The 21,392-nt window shown below is 41.9% G+C and overlaps 1 protein-coding gene across 1 annotated transcript in view; it reads right to left on the bottom strand.

Annotated features, from left to right (window-relative positions):
* The window catches only part of RBM20 (RNA binding motif protein 20), a 197,290-nt gene that overhangs the window by 174,694 nt on the left and 1,204 nt on the right, over positions 1–21,392 (bottom strand). The window contains 2 exon segments of the mRNA XM_024755924.1: positions 21,073–21,116; positions 21,119–21,262. Coding sequence (XP_024611692.1) covers positions 21,073–21,116; positions 21,119–21,262 — 188 coding nt within the window.

Genomic DNA, 21,392 nt, shown 5'->3' with positions numbered 1-21,392 from the left:
TGTTGAAGAAAACGGGTCTCCTGGCCTAAAGAATGTCCAAATTCCAATTGGTGGATTTTTACCTCCATGGTGTTTTTTTTTTTCTTGCTGTACACGGGCCTCTCACTGTTGTGGCCTCTCCCGTTGCGGAGCAGGCTCAGCGGCCATGGCTCACGGGCCCAGCCGCTCCGCGGCATGTGGGATCTTCCCGGACTGGTGTTTTTTTTTTTTTTTTTTTTTTTTTTTTTTTCATGGTGTTGTTTTAATATGTTCCTCTGTCCCCCGTATTTCCTATAAACAGATAGTTAGATCTCAAGCCTGGCGTAGATTCAGGTTCTATTTTGACGGTGCTGTGTACTTCCTGCTGCATCAGTAGGCACATGATGCCTGGAAGTCTTTCTTTTTTGTGACATTAAGATCGATCAGTAGGTTTAAATGTCATCAGCCTGATCCATCCATTACAAAGTTTCCCATCAGCTTCACCTAATGTTTTAGCAGCCATTTAATAACCATGTTCTCTAAATTCATTATTTCACTAGGGGTTACAAAATAGTGATGTTCCAATTCTATAATTCCTTCTGCATTTATTAGATAGAATTCTTCTACAAAAAAGAACTTTTCCTCATTTACAGTTTGGATACCCTAAGGTAACTAACAAGAAAGGACAGAATGAATGTTTGATTCTTTCCCTTTCTTGGCCAGTGTTCAGAATGAGTTGGTTTCCCAACCTTCTCCAGTGAAAAATCATTGAATTTTTAACTCATGAATTTTACACTTTGGAACATGTTTGATATATGTGAATCCACTATAGTTATTCTTTTTAATGCTCAAATTATTCCATATTTGGGCACCAGGAGGCCCTTCAACTCGTCTCCAAAGTCCTTTTGACATGACACAAGTGGTCTTTGATGGCTTCTTTGCTTTCTGATGCAAGATATGCCAACTCATTTTGTACATTTCCTGTTCCAGACCTGGAATCAGCCATTTTTCTCAGGATTCTTAGTCCCTTTTAGTGGGGAATTGTATTTAGAGGCCACAATCCAGATGTTACAAGTGCTCATTGTTACTGAATTGGCCCTTATTTCTAGGCTTTTCATTGGACAAAGTTAGGAAACACTTTTTCATTTGTTAAAGAGAAAAATACATCACGAGTTCATACCAAAATTTTCAATTCAAATTTAAGATTACAGGGTTTTTACTTAACTTTTTTTTTTTTGCAGTACACGGGCCTCTCACTGTTGTGGCCTCTCCCGTTGTGGAGCACAGGCTCCGGACGCACAGGCTCAGTGGCCATGGCTCACGGGCCCAGCTGCTCCACAGCATGTGGGATCTTCCCAGACCGGGGCCCAAACCCGTGTCCCCTGCATCGGCAGGTGGACTCTCAACCACTGCGCCACCAGGGAAGCCCAACATCTTTGATTATAAAATTGCTATCTCTTTTCTATTATGCTAAAAATATTGCTTTCTGATGATTTTAACATAATTACTATATATTTATATACATACACACACGCACATATAAGTGATCGATTCCGAATAGTAATTATACCAATATTATTACTAACAGTATTACTGACAACAGCTTAAGATTCTTTTGAATTTGTTTTGCCCCTAAGATATATTCCACTTGAGATGTATAATCAAATTACTGCGTTTTAAAGTTGTGTGGAATAATTCTTTGTGTGATTAAGCTACCAACTTGACACATAAATTTATTTCATTTTAATCTTGATTTGGGGGGGGTTATTTTTTCTATTTTAATTAAATTTTGTTTGTAGTTAAGGAAAACATCTATAGGGTTGCAAAGTCAAATCTATAAAACAAAATACATTTTAAAAGGTCTAGATTCTATCCCTGACCCATCCATCCATTTCCTCCCTCCCTCTATTTTATTGGTTTACTTTTTCATTTCTTTTAATTACAAGCAAATATATATGTATTTCTCACATGAAAGGTAACAGGCTATCTATTATTTCTGCACACTGCTTTTTACACTTAACAATATACCCAGGAGATCATCCCACAGCTGTAGCTGGATACAGAGATCATTCTCCTTCCTTTCTATAGCTCTATAGAAACCCACTGTATGGATGTCCCATAGCTGACTTAACCCATTCCCTATTGATGGACATTTGGGTTGTTTCCAGTCTTCTGCTATTACAAATAATGCCACCACAGAAAGCCTTCTGCATACGTCTTTTCCTATTTTTGCCTGTGTATTTTGGGGATAGATCTTATAAACAGGATTGTCTGGTCAAAAGAAAATGCACGTGTAATTTTGCTAAATATTGCCAAATTCCCCTCCTTAGAAGTGGTACCATTTTTATATACCCACCATGAGTTGATAACTTTTACATGCTGATGTTAATATTTAAAAATCTCTGAAATCTCAGGGGCCTTAATTAAAAATCACTGAAAGGGGTTTTAATGAAGCCCATCTAATTCAATTCTCCACCTTCTGGACAAAGGAAATTTCTTTTGAGAAAGGGCAATGACATGCTCAAGGAACTGCCTTCACCCCTTGCCTTTCTGACTTAAATACGCAGTTTACACATAATTCTTTCTATGTCAGAGAAGTTAGGCACAGTATTAAATATTTGGACTGAAAATATCATAGGTTAGTTTAGGTCTTTGTGAACTACAAGTAGTTCCCTGAAATGAAAACTCGAAGTTCGTGGGTGGCGAGCAGGGGGCTTCTCAGTGCTCTCTCCTTTCCTAGTCCCCTTTCCTCCTTTTAACAAATCAGATTTGATGAGGAATGCGATGGTACCACAGGCGGGTGCTGGCTCCTATCCACACCCACACCACTGAAGAGCATCTCCCCTGAGTGCCCCTTTCCCTACAGTACCCTCCCAGTGTCTGAGATTAGGCGCTTATCTCATTCACTCCTCACAATAACACTATGAGGTGGATGCCCTATCAGCCCCATTTCACACCTGAAGAAATGAAAGAGCAGAGAGGTCAAGTAATTTGTTCAAGGTCACACAGCTAGCAAGCAAGTAGGGAGCCAGGATGCACACCAGGCATTCCAACTCCAATACCTACCTTTAACGGTTGTGCTGCAGTGCTTCTATGTTTCAGACCCTCATCACCTGTCGCCCAACTAGGGCAGGGGCCTCCCAACTGACATTCCCCATCTCTAGGGGCACGCCTACACACACACACACACACACACACACACATACACGTGCACACATGCACACAACTCTGCCAATTACCCTCCCTTCTCCAATACCCATGTAATCTTTCCAGAACACCAATCGCATTACATCAGACCCCTGCTTACAAATGACTACTCAAAAGATAACATCCAAACTCCTTACCTTGAGAAACACAGTTCTGTATCACCAGCATCCTGCCTTTCTTTTACATCCTCAGCTCTCACCATTCCCAGCCACTCCATCCCATATCCGTGCGCATTAGTTAAAAACACACTCTGACCTCCAGTCAAGTGGAATTACTCTGAAGCTCCCAGTTCACCACGTTTTTTCTCATCTCTGAAAATGCATCTCTTCTCCCACCTCCATCTAGACCCCACCCTCCCCCATCCACTTGACAAGCCCTTAGGCACAGATTCAGAATCAGCTCAGGATGACCTCCTCAGACATCTGGGCGGGTCCTTCCTGGACCCTCCTCCTCCACCTCCCTACAGCACCTGCTACGACAGAGTCTCACTCTCACACCCTCTACCCACTCAACCCTCTTCTCCACCTGCACTCAGAGGTAATCATTTTATCAGGTCTTCTTTTTGTTTATTCTTCCAGTAATTTTTATGCAACAAAGGAAGATGTGAATATATATTTATATATTTAAGAATATATAAATGTTATACATAATATATACATATGTTTTACATAATAATATTATATATGTTCCTATTCTCCCCTTTTCTTACACAAAAGCTAGCCAACTATGCACACTTCCTGCACCCTGCTTTTTTCTCTTGATATATCTTCGGAATTTCTCCGTTACAGCACACAGAGATGATCCTCCCAGTATGGGAGACAACAAGTACATCCAGTACATCCAGACAACAAGTACATCCCTCCCAGTATGGGAGACAACAAGTACATCCCCTGTTTCAAGGGACTGAGTGAGACCCAGTCCTGCTGCGTTTCGTCCAACATCAAGATTCCACCAAGCGCACAGCTCTGATCTCTGCCAAAGGGAGTCCAATGGGACTGGCCACTGCTGGAGCCAAGCCATGATAAGAGCACCAAGTCATGATGCAGGTGCAGGGGGAGCAGCCCACGTTCTGCACCTTCTTTTACTTCCAAGAACCACACAGGAGCAGAGGTTAGGATCTTCTAACTTCTTGCACCTTCATTTCAGTTTCCTGAATCACAGAACTCAGATCCTGCAGCCCACAGAGTTCACATCTTAGGTGGGCTCAGACAGGAAACAGATGCCACCATGTGTCAATGACTAAGCTTGGCATTTCATCTAGTCATTCAACAAGTATTTGGTGAACTGCTTCTAGCAACCAGGTGTTGTTCTTGGGGGCTGGGGGTGTAAATCACTGGATAAAACTCCCCAGCATAGGCAGGATGGGAGGAAATGTAATAGACAATAAAAACATAATAAATAAGTAAAATAAGTAAATGATAGTTTGTTTGAAGATAGCAAGTGCTATGGAAAAAACAGAACAAAGTAAGGGAGTTTGGACTGGAAGATGCAGGATGCAATTTAAATAGGTTGGTCAGAGTGGATCTCAGTGGCAAATCGTGGCACATAACTTATTTTCTGGGCAACTCCTTTTTGCAGCTGCCACAGGTCAACTGTCATTACCATTGCCACCATTAAACTGTTGTTATCACAATGTCAAGTTGTCTTGAGTTGTGTTGCCGTTGTCTTGAGTTGTGTTGTTCTAGAAATTGCTTGAAATAAGTAGAGTGTTCACTTAGGGCTTAAAAACCTTTTTTGTCATAAGAATTTCTGTTGTTGAAAACTTTGATGCCATGGGGCTTAAGGGGTGTTCCAGGTGGTCATGTTCACCATCTCCCCTATTTGAACTGAATCTCACAGAAGAAATTCAGCCTGGAAACTGCCTGTACCTTTAAAGGCACAATTACGCCCCTGGCTGGAGATGGCCAAGTGAGACAGAAAGCCAGGTTACGCTAATGACAAACATGTATTCAGCGTGTCCTTCCTATATTCCTGTCCCTGTGTCATGTCACTGACTGTTACACTCAACCCCACGTCCTGTAAGAAGCCCACACTCTCTCAGAAACCCTGCACCTCGGCTCACGTGTGCCTTGAAGGTGGAGCCCAGACCAGAGCTTGGGCTTCTTGCTGCCTGAGTTTGTGGCTCCCACACACACCACCACCACCACTTATCCCACCTCTCCAAACACAAAGGCAGACTACTTGTGTCTCTCTAGCCCTTTCAGACTGGCAACCCAAAGAAAGTGTAAGTTGGAGAAAACCAAGCTTTGGTCTCACATCAATTCTCAGCCATGAGACCCTCCTGTGATGAGTGGATTTTCTCATCACAAAGTCACTGAGATCAAAAGTTAGGTTGCAGGTAACTTGCTCCTTCTCTCAGGTGTTCAACAAACTATGTGCCAGGGACCCTGCCAGATGCTGAGGACACCAAGATGAACAACAGTGGCTCTGCCTGCAAGGACGTGACAGGGCCTTTAGAGGAGATCCACAAGAGGTGAGCATGGGGAGGCCATGGAGCATGATAGGAAACGGCACCCAACGCCCCCTTCCCGCCTGGGGCCAGGGAAATCTCCCTAGAAGAGGGGAGTCAGCAGAATCCATGAAGACAAAAGGCATGTTCCAGTTGAGGACAGGGAAGGTGGTTCAGGTGGACGAAGCAGGAGGGCAGCCAAGACAGAACAGCAAGTCCAGACTGGAGAGCTAGTGGGGGCAGGACCAGAAGGGTCTCCTCAGCATCTGACTCTCGAGCTAGGCAATGAGAAGGCACCGCAGGGCTTTAAGTAAGCAGATGACAAGGCGGAGGCTGTGCCGGTATGGAGAAAAGAACAGTCTGAGGACAGGCTCCATTGGAGGCAGGGGAGAAGCTGAGAGGCCCGAGGCGGCAGCAGTGGGCACGAAATGTGGGTAGGGTGCTCTGAAGGAAGGGGACAGCGCAAGCTGGAATGGGTCAGAGGGCCTGGCTCTGAGCCTGGGCTCTCCAGTCGCTGGCTTGAGGACCCTGAGCTACTAGTACTTATTTAATCCCTACCTACTTCACAGGGTTGTTGGAGGATTAACAGTGCCTTGTGAACCGTACAGCATGGCAGGAAAGCAGTGCTGTCCACTCACCCCCTGCACTGTTGCATCTGTAGACCCCTCGTCGCTAGGAGACTTTAAGTTACCCTCACAGGCATGTATGTTTTCTCTGCTCACTTAACTTCTCTGGCAGCTGAGTGGTCTTTGGTAAATCTGGTCCTCCTTCTGAACCTGGCTTCCTTTTCTACAAAATAAGATCACTGAATTAGAGGATCTCTAGGGTGCCTTTCAGCTTGAAGTTTTGTTTTCTTATTCATCTTGTATCCCAATTTCCAGGGTAATAATTATTTGTCAAATGAAAAATTATTGAAGGAAGAGTCACGAATAGAAGGAAAATAAGCTAATGAGTAACTGACACTGAAAACTTAGATGATAAAGTGTGTGTTCTTTAAAAGCCTTGAAGGCTCATATTAATAAGTTCCATTCAAAGACACAGTCATAAAAATTCAAAGGTGTTTTCAACCAAAAAAAAAAATGATTCTTATGTATAACATCTGTGCTCCCAAAAGGTTAAATTATCATTGGCCTAGATATTTACCCAAGAAAACTAAAAGACATGTCCACTTTAAAACTTGCAAAAGAATATTCATATCGTTTTATTTGTAATAGCCAAAAAATTAGAAACATCCTAAATGTCCATCAACAGGTGAGTGGATAAATAATTTATGACATATCCGTAAAATAGAATACCACTCAGCAATAAAAAGGACCAAACTTCTGATATACGCAAAAGAACAGATGAACCTTAAAATCGTATGCAGAAAGAAAACCCAAAGAATGGGAGAAAGTACTTGCAAATCATCTATCTGGTAAGAGTCTTGTATCCAGAATTTATAAAGGACACACAATTTCACATCAAAAAGATAAACATCTCAATTTAAAAAGAGACAAAGGACTTGAATCGACATTTCTCTAAAGAAGATATAAACACAACAAGCACATGAAAAGATGCTCAACATCATTAGTCATTAGGGAAATGCAAATCAAAACCACCATGAGATACTACTTCATACCCACTAGGATGGCCATGATTTAAAAAAAAAAAAACGGAAAATAACAAGTGTTGGCAAGGTTGTGGAGAAACTGGAACCCTCATTCACTGCTGGTGGGAATGTAAAATTGTGCAGCCACTTGGAAAACAGTTTGGAAGTTCCTCAATAAATTAAACACAGAATTACCATATGACTCAGCAACTCCACTTCAAGATACATACCCAAAAGAATCGGAAACAGATGTTCAAGCAAACACTTGCACACAAAATTCATAGCAGCATTACTCACAATAGTCAAAAGGTGGAAACAGCTGAAATCCATCAACTGATGGATGGAAAAACAAAACACTGTCTATCCATAAAATGGAATTTTACTCAGCAATAAAAAGGAATGAAGTACTGATACATGTTACAACACGGATGAACCTTGAAAACATTATGCTAAGTGAAAGAAAGCCTGATACAAAAGGCCACATATTGTATGATTCCATTTATATGAACTGTCTAGAATAGGCAAGTCCATAGAGACAGTAAAAAGCAGATTAGTGGTTACCAAAGGCCTGGGAGAGGAGGGAATGGGGAATAATTGCTTAATGGAGACAGGGCTTCCCTTCAGGGTGATGCAAATGTTCTGGAACTAAATAGTAGTAGCTGTTAAACAACATTGTGAATGTACTTAAAACCACTAAATTACACTTTAAAATAGTTAAAATGGTTAATGTTACACGTATTTTATCACAGTTTTTAAAAATACTATTTCCCCAGAAATCATTATGCTGAGTGAAAGAGCCAGGCAACAAAAGGAGTACATACTGTGATTCCATTTGTATGAAATTCTAGAAAATGCAAACTCATCTATAGCGCTAGAAAGCAGGTCACTAGTAGCTTGAGAGGAAGGGGCTTAAGGGAAAGAGAAGGATAAATTATAAAAGGCATGAAGAAACTCTTACTATCTCTATTGTTTGATTGATGCTTTAAACATGTACAGCTTAGTGTACTTCCATTATACCTCTGTAAAACTGAAAAAAAAAGACCAAAAAATGTTTTAAAAATTATCACTGGACATCTAAATTCTTAGACTTATTAAATTTCTAAATATACTGCGGAACTCACTGTTTAAAGGATCTTTGCTATAACCCCTTTTGAAGGTCAAAAGCAAACAGTCTTTCCCTGATTTATTGATTCTATTAAGTCTGCTTTTTACATTCAACAGTTTCTTAAAGCAAAAGAACACCTGTAACAATGTCTGCTAAAACTATTCAAGAGTATGTCTGGTGGAGACTAAGCGAGCTTAATGTGGCCATGTTTCAAGTCAGAAATTCTTTTTGCTATTAATAGGAGCCTAGGACCCTTTAATCATTGCTGAATCCTGGTTTTTTGAATTGGTTCAAAAATGGTCTGGCAGAGGCTCACTTTGCAAATCAAACGATCATATGTTATCATTTTAGCACACGCTGAGTGATTAGTGTTTCTCCGTAAGCATCAAATTCAGATCTTGCCTGACATGTACAACAAGCAGAATAAGACAGTGAATCAAACGCCAGAGTCAGATTTGCTCATGGAATTTAAACTGGGATGTGGATTTCAAAACCAAAAAGGAATACTTAAAGCTACAAAAAATGGAAAAAGGGGTTTTTTAATTGGACTGCTTAGTTTGTCTCAAATTTGGCCTAGTTTCACATTTATTTCAGCAGTTTTTTCCATAATATTTTCTTTGCAAATAATGTTTTCTATAAATTATTTTGAGGATGTAGATATTTACACAGAGATGACATGATCACCTGTATTATATAACATCCTCCCATCCAAGCCCCACCCCACCAGTTCTTTCATAAATACTATTTTTCTTAGCTTTGTTGAGTCCTTTTAAGCTTGTGACTTGATTTCTTCATCTGTAAAATGGGGAGAATAACAGCACTAGCCTCACAGGATTATTGTTGGATTAAATGATTAAATGGATTATACATATATAAAGTGTTTAGACTAGTAGCTGACACACAGGAATCACTCAGTGAATGTTAGTTGTTATTCATGTTATTATTACCAGGGTTAGTGGTGGCAAAGCTGAATGTAGAACATACAGCATGCCTGCTCCTGATTCTTTTCATTACTCCACACCACTTTCCCCACCCATACATATTTTGTGCATGAAAATAAGAGTACCATTCTGGAAAAGGCAAAAATAGCTGTGTAATTTAAATCTGAAAAACATGAATAAACTGGTAGTCACAGAGCAGCTCAAGGACTCATCCAGTTTAGGTTCCAGGGCAAGTCATCAGTCATTTTTAAAATCACCTTCACGCAGTGATTTCGAAAAGGGATAAAAGGTTTCTGCAAAGAGTCAACAGAGCTTTTTTTTTTTTTAAACATCTTTATTGGGGTATAATTGCTTTACAATGGTGTGTTAGTTTCTGCTTTATAACAAAGTGAATCAGCTATACATATACATATGTTCCCATATGTCTTCCCTCTTGCGTCTCCCTCCCTCCCACTCTCCCCATCCCACCCCTCCAGGCTGTCACAAAGCACCGAGCTAATATCCCTGTGCCTTGCGGCTGCTTCCCCCTAGCTATCTACCTGAGTCAACAGAGCTTTGAGGATGCCCCCAAAATTGTGCAAGCTAGCAAAAATTACATACTGCCCATTCACTGCCTTCAGCATTAAAACAGATTTATATATTCACTTTGTATGGACATTAAAAAGTACTGCAGCCCGGGATAGAATGTCTGCTGGAAGGGTTAAATGGAAAGTGGCAGGCCCATCAATTAAGTTCCTATCAAGTCAAGACGAGAAAAAAAACCAGAGGATGCAAATCATATCTACGGGCTGGTACAATGCAAACATATTTGCAAGGCTGTCTGATTTAACCTACATATACAAACTAATCCATTCTAAAGTGATATGTAGTTATTGCTCCAGTTCCACATATTTCATTGAGGAGTTTTTTTTTAAATGTGGTCAAATTAAAAGATAACGCCGGGCTTCCCTGGCGGTGCAGTGGTTGAGAATCCGCCTGCCGATGCAGGGGACACAGGTTCGAGCCCTGGTCTGGGAAGATCCCACATGCCACGGAGCAACTAGGCCCGTGAGCCACAACTACTGAGCCTGCGCATCTGGAGCCCGTGCTCCGCAACAAGAGAGGCCGCGATAGTGAGAAGCCCATGCACCGCGATGAAGAGTGGCCCCCGCTTGCCGCAACTAGAGAAAGCCCTTGCACAGAAACGAAGACCCAACACAGCCAAAAATAAATAAATTAATTAATTATTAAAAAAAAATAAAAGATAACACCACTAGCTGAAAGTTAGTTCGGAAACAGGATATTCAGAGGGTCTCACGGTATCACTCCCAAAGATAACTTACTAATCACAAAGAGAAAAATGTCCCGTAGTGATAGAGAGATCTGGCGATGACCATGTTAACCAAGGGATCAAACTTAGCGGAACACACGTTACCCGTTGTATGTGGATCCTTGCCAAAGTGCTTCACCTGAATCTGGTCATGAGGAAACAACAGACACATCCAGATCATGGTTCATTCTACAAGACAACTAGCATGGAATCTTTGGTCACAAAGAGTAGAAAAGAGCAGGTACACTTGCTACATTAAAAGAGACATCATAAACAAACAAATGCACTTGAACTTGAACCAGGGGGGTTTAAAAATCGCTATATGAGACAAAGTTAAAAATCAAGTGTTTATTAGAAAACTCATTTAAGTAAGACTAATTTTCTTAGATATGTTAACAGACTTATGGTGATGCAATTTACTTTCAAATGCTCAGGAGAAAAATATGTGATGCTCTGCTTCTGTTTGGAAGGATGGAACAGAGCATGAGATGCCCCAGAGAGACCCAGTCTACCCCCACGTGCAGAAAGACCTTTGGGGGGAGATATGGGAGGAGATAACATACCCAAAGATGCTTTTCAAAATTCTCTTTTGGAGGCTGAACAGACTAGAGCCGGCAGATAAAAGGTCAGTTTATGAATGTTCTCCATTTCTCTCTCTCCCATTTCCAGGCAGAAAAAAGGGCAAATAGCAGAAAACGCAATAGACGGAAATATGAGGATGCTTATCCCAGCCTGCCCATTACCTTGCTGTGTGACCTCAAACAATTCTCTTGACTTCTCCCATGCTCACTCGCCTTACCTAGAAAAACAGGAGGGCTGGGCTAAAGCAGCTTTCAGATGCCTCCCAGGTCTAAAATCTAAGATGCTAATGGCTCATTCAGTCTTAAAGACAATGTGCAATGCCAACGTGAAAAGTCTATTCCTATTTTTGTTTTTAATAATGCAGGCAGTGGGCTTCCCTGTTGGCGCAGTGGTTAAGAATCCGCCTGCCAATGCGCGGGACATGGGTTCGAGCCCGGGTCTGGGAAGATCCCACATGCCGCAGAGCAACTGGGCCTGTGAGCCACGACTACTAAGCCTGCACTCTAGAGCCCACGAGCCACAACTATTGAGCCCGCAAGCCACAACTACTGAAGTCTGCGTGCCTGGAGCCCGTGCTCTGCAACAAGAGAAGCTACCACAATGAGAAGCCTGCGTACCTCGACGAAGAGTAGCCCCCGCTCACCCCAACTAGAAATAGCCCACGTGCAGCAACGAAGACCCAACGCAGCCAAAAAATTAAGTTAATTAATTAATTATTTTTAAAAACGGAAAAAAAAGACAAACCACTATAATTACGCCACCTAGAGTTAGCACCGCTGTTACTGTCGTTACATTTATTCTTTAGATGCTTTTCCAGGCTTGCAGGCACTGGCACACGCTCATACACGCTTTTTAAAAACATGAGATCCCTGTATACATGCTGCTTGTAATTTTTTTCAGTTAACAATATTCTATGGTTTATGTTCCATATTAATAAATATAGAATAATGGCACCATTCTAATGGCTGAATGGTACATGATATTATACATGCACATGATTTATTTTCTCAGTGAGAAACATCTGGGTAGTTTCTAATTTTCTGCTCTTCTAGACAATGCTGCAATAAATATCTTACGTTCATCCTCATTATGTAAAGTCTCTAAATCAAGATTTAATCACACAACCCCTCTCCCTTTTCATACAGAAAGTAAAAAAAATCTCTTTTCAAGTATCAAATAAAGGTTCTCCATAACTCCAGACTATCAACACCCCTGCCAGCCCAGGAGGACGTAGGGGCCCGAGGACACCCGGTCTTTAGAAGGCTCTGGAAACAATATTTGGTCTCTTCGATTCAAGGAGGCCACACGGAAACCTGAGGTCCAGCTTTTGGATAACCGTGATCTCTTTGCAAAGTGTTTTTTGGCTGTGAGCTCTGGGTGCAGCCCACGCTGTGGTAACTGAACACACAGCATCGTTTACCGAGTCCTACTTGGGGCAGCTGGTAGGCTCTTAGAAACATCTGTCAGCCTATGCTTATGTTTTCTGTCTCTAAAAATAATAACGTCACCAAACAGACTCCTACCCGCCTGTGTTTAATACAATCAAATTTAGACACGTGAAAATTACTGGATCTGTCTCCGAATTGAGAACAGTACTCTTTTTGCAAACTCAACTATTCACTTTAAGATTCCAGAATAATTAACATTCTAAAATAATTGTTTTTATTTTTTAAAGTTTGTAATAATTAGAAAACAGTATGAAACGCCCTCCTTTTCACTGACATTAGTGGCTACTTTTCCGTCTTAAAATTATGTCACTGATCCAAATATACTTTGCAAGTGTTGGAGGAAGCTTTCCAAATATACTTTGCAAGTGTTGGAGGAAGCTTTTAATTCTCTTTTTGTGGTTTTTGTTGTTTCTGTGAGTGATCAGTCTCGCAGACATGTGCCTCTACCCTTGATTAAAATGTAATTCATTCTCCATCAGATGTCTAGGAGGCGACGGGAGGCATTCTACAGTGATAATCACTCAGCAATATTCCTGGGGATTCCCATAATTTTATTCTTGGAAGGTACTGACACCGATCATTTCCAATCCCTGGAGAAGCAGGATTAGGAAGGTTAATTGGCTTGTCCAGATCACCTACTCCCCATCCAGGGTTTCCTTTTCCTCTCTGACCCTCTTTGTCAGAAACCCAATAATTAATTTACAAAGACGCTCATTTCACACTTGACAACACTGGGAAGATCCTACCTATCATTCTATTCAATAATGAAGTCAAAATAAAGCAAAAGAAGTAACTTCGTGAAACGAATACATCTTTAAAATATATATTACCTTGTCTGCTCTTTCAGCATCATGACACTGGAGGTCAGGTTTAAGGGCGGGTCCAATAAGAACCAAAAACATATCTGGAAGACCGTCTATAGACAAGCTGCACAACTGAAAAGCATTTAAGATGTTCAGACAGCTGTGAATGGAGGTTTCTAGGTTCGGACCAGAGTGGAAGCGGCAACTGAGAACTGGTGGGTCATTACTGTGATGGAGAGAAAGCAGGTGCAAAGAAAGGGCAGTAGCAAATGGCCCCGGTGCATCCCTGCAGCAAATACCCACACAAAAGAAGGGAAAAGTGGTGTGAAAACTACCTTCATGAGGTGAAAACCACCCCCAAACACAGGCACAACCCCAGGCCTTTTGTTTCTGAACACATGGAAAGATTTATTTGGCAAACTGAGCTACACGTTATTACCACATCCTCATACAACTTGCTTAACAGCTCCCTTTTTGCTCATAAAGTACATTCACATCAATATGTACCATCCCCCTGACAGAGCTGCTGTCAGCGAGTTGGAAAAGTTGCCTTGTAAACCATCAGGGGACTTATTTATCTTATAAAATCCAGTAGGAATTGTAGGAAAGGGGAGGATGAATTAACTTGGCTGTAACTTCTGCCACTGTAAAGACTTTATCCTATTAGATAGACATACACATTAAATCCAAAATACCCCAAACTTGCTGTCTTGTAAATGTCGAAGACTGAAACCTTAGTTGGGTGGAATTTAAACAGTGACCACCGTTGAGCCAGGCAAAATACCAGCCCACCGCCAATACCCCCTTGGTGGCGGCTGGAAACCAAATTCACATTCCTGATGGAAAAATGTGCCTTCTAAATTAAAGTCAGGATTTCCCAATCTTCTCACCGGTGGGAACAAGAAATAAGAGCTTCCATAACAACACACACATCACCAAGACCCAGCCAGGTTCATTAACCAGAAAGGGAATTGCCATGTGCTCCTTTCTACAAGCCACTAAGTACGGTCTTTTGCCCCGATTCTGGAATAAGGACCACTTTACTTTCTGCAAAACTTTTCAACGCACTATTCTAAACACAGCTACCATGTCACTCACAGCAGCTGTGGATATACAGCAACCTCCCCTGTTAAAATACACGAAATTGTATCAGCTAGACCATCCCAAGCAAAATAATTACTGTGGCAGGAAATAAAAAATCAGATTAAGTGGGATTTTTGTGGCACAGGAGACCCCTTCAAGCTTTTGCCTAACAGGGGGACCAAGGAGGATGAAGGGAGGTGGAGCCCTACCTCTGAATTTGTCTTTGGGGTTTTTAACTCCACTATCTCAAGCTTCTTCCATTCTTGCTTTCCAAGTTTAGTTCAGTCTGTTTTAATTCTATCCCTTGGTTAGATCTCAGTTCCTAACATTTTGTAGACTCTTGTTTATCAAAGCTTTGAATTGAGCTATACTGGTTTGTTTACTTGAGGACTAGCTGTTGTGGGCAGAGAAGAAATATTAGTTTAGTTGGAGTCAAGAACCTACAGCCGGGACTTCCCTGGTGGCGCAGTGGTTAAGAATCTATACTGAAGCCCGCGTGCCTAGAGCCCGTGCTCTGCAACAAAGAGAAGCCAACACAATGAGAAGCCGGCGCAATGCATTGAAGGGTAGCTCCCGCTCGCCGCAACTAGAGAAAGCCTGTGTGCAGCAACGAAAGCCCAACGCAGCCAAAAAAAAAAAAAGAAAGAACCCACCGCCGCAAGAAAGATAAATCAGAGAGAGAGAGAGAGAAACTGGATGATGGGGGATCATTTCACTGTGAGTTAATCCTGGTGGGGTTATTTTTCCCCCCAGGTGACTTACATGCATAGGCAAAGAGATCTTAACAGATCAGAGTCCACATTCCAACTGACAGATATGGGCTTTTTAAATTATTAATTTGATAAACTGCTAAACCGGTAACAAAAGAATAAGTGGATAGAAGAATAAAATGGGTAACAAAATTTGACTTCTTTTTTTTCTCCTGCAGCAGTGGCATTAGAACTGCTCTTCATACACCACAGGTACAGTCATTTACTGTGACTAACGGGAATAATGTACTACATTTCATAATACTGATCTCTTTGGCAATTTGAGAAAAACTCATAACTGGATGGCTACACTTACTATCTAAAAATACTTATCACAACAAACCCTCAAGCAAAATTTCTTTAAAAAAAAACCAAAAACCCTTAATAGGCTTTCTAATGAAGCAAAGAAACTTTTCAGAATGCTAAGAAAAGAACCCACCCTCTCTCCTTCCCTGTTTTGGGTAAACGCTTAATCTTCTCAGATGTTTTCTCCTGCTGAATGCTTGTCTTAGTGCAGTTTAAGATGGTGTTTAAAATTTTCAAAATTCCTTCTAAAAGTGTATCCCTGTTTCCCCTAAAAACGGGCTCAAACTAATGTTAGAAAGTGGCACTGATGTTAGAAATTCCATCCTTCTTCCAGAAAAGGACCAACTATGAGTTGAGATAATGTCCCTTTTTGGCAAATTCTTATTTCCTCTCCGATTCTGGATGTAATTGTCAGCATGCCCATCACAGTGGGTGTACATCACACACAACTTGCCTGTGTATCACTCTCTAAGAGTTACATGGAGATCCTTCCAAATGCAAAATGTCTGTAGAATTATCTGCGATCAGAGTGACTACTTGTAACATTTTCGAGACTGAATTATGGAGCACTTTGCTCTGAAAACACAGCTGGCCAGTGTCCTAACGCGATGCAGAAGGCTATAAACTTCAGCAATCAAAGGTGGATTTATATCTTCATAAGTCACAAACACATGCAGGTGACACTAACTATCAAATGCTAAACCAAAACTTTTTCATAATTGATTTTTATTCATTTCTTACCAAAATAATCTGTAAAGAAAAAATTAGTCATCTATATGCAAATTAAATATGCAACCTGATATCAAGCATTAGCCAGGAGTATTTCACGGCAAATCAAATAATTTAGGAAAATCACCTGTGTGCTCACCTCACAGATGTGTGTGCTTGTTTGGTTAATTTTCACCATGATTAGTACCACACTTTCTAACTGCATCCGACAAATGAATTCAACACAGCACACAGAACTAATGGCTCTGTTTTCATTCTGAAGAGAGTTTTAGAACTTACAACCTAAAACTGTAATTTCTGATGTTCATCATGGTTAATAAATAACTTGTTATAAATCAAGAATTAGGTTTGATTAAAATTAAAATACTTTTGGAAATAAAATATTGTGAATATTTGAGGAGATAAATCCTTGTAAAATGTTCACCAACATCAATGTCTTACTTCTGCTTATATGAAGATTTCTTTAAGCTTTCAAGTTATTCTGATTTCCTAAACTCATCCCAGATCTCTTCGTAAGGTGTTATTTATATTAGTTGTTGCCCAAATGGCTTACATAATGCTTCACATTTTATACAATAATGTCTCCACATTGGCCGTCTTAGAGAATGCACGTTTAAAACAAAGATGTTACAAGATATTAGTTATATGTGTCTAACATGGCTGATAATCTTCACAGGTAATGCGAATATTGGCCCGGAGTCAGAGGTTAACAAGAGCAGAGAGGTCATGGACCATGCTTGACTGAAGCTAGCAACAATGAGAAAACTAAATATACCTGAACAGGCCAAAGGAACTCCACAGTAGTTAACTTTTGGCACGAGCTTCGTAAATACTGAGACTGGGTTCCATAAGACAAACACCAAAGTCAGTCACATTGTTCACTGTCACACCTCATTCTCTTAAGACCAAATATAACATAGGTGAATAGGATTCTGTTTTTATTATGATCATGACTATTATGATCATGACTTTACCCAAAATGAAAACTGTGATTAATGAAGATCAGTAAATAGAGACATTAAGAAGTGAAAAAGGGACTTCCCTGGTGGCGCAGTGGTTAACAATCCGCCTGCCGATGCAGGGGACACGGGTTCGAGCCCTGGTCTGGGAAGATCCCACATGCCGCGGAGCAACTGAGCCCGTGAGCCATGGCCGCTGAGCCTGCGCTCTAGAGCCTGCAAGCCACAACTACTGAAGCCCACATGCCACAACTACTGAAGCCCACCCGCCTAGAGACTGTGCTCTGCAACAGGAGAAGCCACTGCAATAAGAAGCCCGCGCACCACAAGAAAGGGTAGCCCCTGCTCGCCACAAATAGAGAAAGCCCACGTGCAGCAATGAAGACCCAACGCAGCCATAAATAAATAAATTTATTTTTTTAAAAAGTGAAAAAATTCTTGTAATCCTTAAACGCTATGTAACATGAAGAATATTGATATCTTCATCATTTTGAAAGCGTTCAAAACTTCTCCGCTTGGGCTTCCCTGGTGGCACAGTGGTTAAAAATTGCCTGCCAGGGCTTCCCTGGTGGCACAGTGGTTTAAGAATCCGCCTGCCAATGCAGGGGACACGGGCTTGAGCCTTGGTCCGGGAAGATCCCACATGCCGTGGAGCAACTAAGCCCGTGTGCCACAACTACTGAGTCTGTTCTCTAGAGCCTGCAGGCCACAACTACTGAGTCCATGTGCCTAGAGCCCTGCTCCGCAATAAGAGAAGCCACCGCAATAAGAAGCCCACGCAGTGCAACGAAGAGTAGCCCCTGCTGGACGCAACTAAAGAAAGCCCGCCTGCAGCAATGAAAACCTAATGCAGCCAAAAATAAATTAATTAATTTAAAAAAAAAAAAAAGAATTGCCTGCCAATGCAGGGGACACAGGTGTGAGCACTGGTCCAGGAAGATCCCACATGTCACAGAGCAACTAAGTCTGTGCACCACAACTACTGAGCCTGCTCTCTAGAGCCCACGAGCCACAAATACTGAGCCCATGTGCCACAACTACTGAAGCCTGTGGGCCTAGAGCCCGTGCTCCACAACGAGAGAAGCCCCCAGTAACGAAGGGTAGCCCCCAGTCGCCACAACTAGAGAAAGCCACGCGCAGCAACAAAGACCCAATGCAGTCAAAAATAATTAATTAATTTAAGAAACACAAAACTTCTCCTCTTATGAATTACATTATAACCTTACTCAAATAACTAGAAAAAGTGCAGGTTCCCCAATACAATGTATTTAACATGCCATCCACTAGAGGAGAATTTCACCCAAAGCTCTAGCTCACACAATTCTGAAATCAAGAGGAGGACAACTCATTTTGCAACTGAGGGCAATCTCCCGGCTACATTTTCTCAAAGATGGCTGATACAAACAGCACTTCATAACTACATAAAAATGGTTGCTCAGATTAAATTATGCAGTTTCAAAATAACCTGCTCAAGTTTCAGCCCATTAAAGATGGACCTGCAAGGCGTTTGCCATGTTATGTCTGCTTCCCATGGAATTTCAGTGGATACTGAGGGGAGTGCAAACCCCAAATCATCCTTATAAATAAAGACTTTGATACATAAGCGCAAGGACACAGGGAGGGGGAAGGGTAAACTGGTACAAAGTGAGAGAGTGGCACTGACATATATACACTACCAAATGTAAAATAGATAGCTAGTAAGAAACAGCTGCATAGCACAGAGAGATCAGCACAGTGCTTTGTGACCACCTAAAAGGGTGGGATAGGGAGGGTGGGAGGGAGACACAAGAGGGGGGGATATGGGGATACAAGTATATGTATAGCTGATTCACTTTGTTATACAGCAGAAACTAACACAACAATGTAAAGCAATTATACTGCAATAAAGATGTTAAAAAAAAAAAGAAATAAACATAAATGCACAAACATCAAATCCCATGAGCACATTCACCAGCCTTGGACCTCGTGCCTGAACACTGATCTGTCACCAACGCAAAACAAGCCAGAGCCATCAGGCACCTCTTTGAGGTCTCTATCCTGGACTGCTAGCCGAAGGGGCCATCTTTGAAGAGCTCAGGCTTATCTACTAAAGTAAAATATTCCAGGGGTGGAATTTTCAAAATGGGGGTGAATTTACAGGGTAAATTATTTATTACATGAGGTAACTGAAATACACTTGAAATGATCCATCTCCCACAAAAACGGCCTTTATTTTCAACCTGGCAACATTTCAAAATCAGTCACCGCTCTACAGAGATTTTTCTATGAACATAAAATTCTTAGTTTTTTCCTAATTAAAAGTAAATGATAGGAAAATGCAGGGTGACTACAATACCAAAGCAAACTCAATGTGCACCCTAGCTTCAAGCCACAAGACACTGGCCAGTAAGAAGTACATGAGATGTTTCCCAGTTAATAATCAGTCAATTCGATTTTTTTTTTCTCTTTTACTAAATAAACCTCAGGTTTTAAACATTTTTTTCTCTGTTAGTTTATATTTATGTTAAGGACTAAAGAGAAATTTTAAGCAATGATGTACTTAAACTGCCCATCATATTTAGTAAATCTTAGCTGAAATTTGCAAAACAAAGGGAACAGAATAACAATATAAAATATTTTGTTTCAAATAGCTACTTGTTAGTAGTTGAAAGTTATATAAAATCAAATTAAAGCAAAAAGATGTCATAAATGAGCTTTTAATATTCTACCAGTCAAAAAAAGGGGAACCATTTTGTTCTGAAATACGATACCAGCGTTCTTTGATGTCAAACTTAAATTTTCACTCTTCTATTACATAAGTCAGTCTTAAAAACAATATTTACTTCCATTTATGCCCCATCACTGGTTATTTCTCTTATTACATTTTAATAAGTTTACGTAACTCAAAGCAGTGCCGAAAAACCCCTGCTCGGTTCCATAGGATTGATTTTGCTGTGCTTGTGTGTATTTCTTTAATTTTCCCCAGTTTCACCCAAACACTCATCATTCAGACTTTCCAACACTAACCACACTAGTTTTGAGGACTTCATTACAAGCTGAGGGAAACTTTTCGGAGAATAAAGATCCTTCAAACAAACCAACATTCTAGGCCTTAAACTGTCAAACTCGAAAGAATGAACGAAGCCTCACCATTTTACTTTTTATGTCTCCCAAATGGGCTGAAAGAGCTTCTCAGAGCCTACTGACCACTCCCAATCTACTCGACGCATTGGGACGGCCGGCCCGGAAAACTCGCGACCCAAGTCGCACAGTTTCCTCCGATTCACAAGATGGTAATGTTAATGGAAAACGGTTCCGCGGCTAGAAACTCTTCGCTAGGGCCTTCTTGGAAAGTGTAAACACTTCTTGCAGGACAAAGCAAAAATACGTTGTCTACAAACCCTCACCACCCTTTTCACCCAACATCACTGTTTGACTTCATGGGCACCATTAAGGGTGGTTTCTTCGCGCGGCGTTTTACTTACACGCCCTCCAGCACGCGCGTGCACACACGCACGGCTCTCCATACGTTCCAGCGGCCTCTTGGGACTAGAAAGATGAAATATAGTCCCTGGGCCATTTCCCCCCAGTTTGAGTTAATTTAGTTCAAAATAGCCGGTAACGTCCCCGAAGAGAAGAGACAGGGGATGAGGAAGAACAAAATTATTTTCCCCAAATAGCTTGGCTTCCCTCTCCCCAAACTCACAAACAGCCAGAATGACACCGACTCTGCCGAGAGGGCGGGCAAGAAAACTTCAAACGCAAGGCGGCCGAGAGAAGTTTAGCGGGAACGGGAGAGAGGAAGCCACAAAAGGGGGCGCCCGGGGCTTGTCCCCCAAGCGCACCCGGGTCCCCGCTCCCCCTTTCCTCCTCTTACTTTTGGATGATCTGGGTTAGGCTTTTTTTTGGGGGAGGCCGGCCTGGGGCGGAGGCGGTGGCGGCGGCTGCATCCCTCTCGGGCCTGGGGGCGCCGGGGGCGCCGGGGCACCGGGCACGCTGCGGGCATCTCTGTCCGGTTGCTCGGGGCCGCTGGGCTCGGCGTCCTGGCTCATGGCTGCGGCCAGCACCTTGCGAAACGAGACCGGCCCGGGCTCGCGGCGGGAGAGCGCGCGCGAGGGGCGGCCCCAGGGCACGGGCGCTCACTGGCCGGGGTCCCCGTGCCCCGTCCCCTTGTCCTTCCCGGTGGCGCGGGGAGGA

The sequence above is a fragment of the Neophocaena asiaeorientalis genome, unplaced genomic scaffold (genome assembly GCF_003031525.2).
Source record: "Neophocaena asiaeorientalis asiaeorientalis breed wild unplaced genomic scaffold, Neophocaena_asiaeorientalis_V1.1 scaffold85, whole genome shotgun sequence".
NCBI lineage: Eukaryota > Metazoa > Chordata > Mammalia > Artiodactyla > Phocoenidae > Neophocaena > Neophocaena asiaeorientalis.
This window is presented reverse-complemented; position numbering and strand designations above follow the sequence as displayed.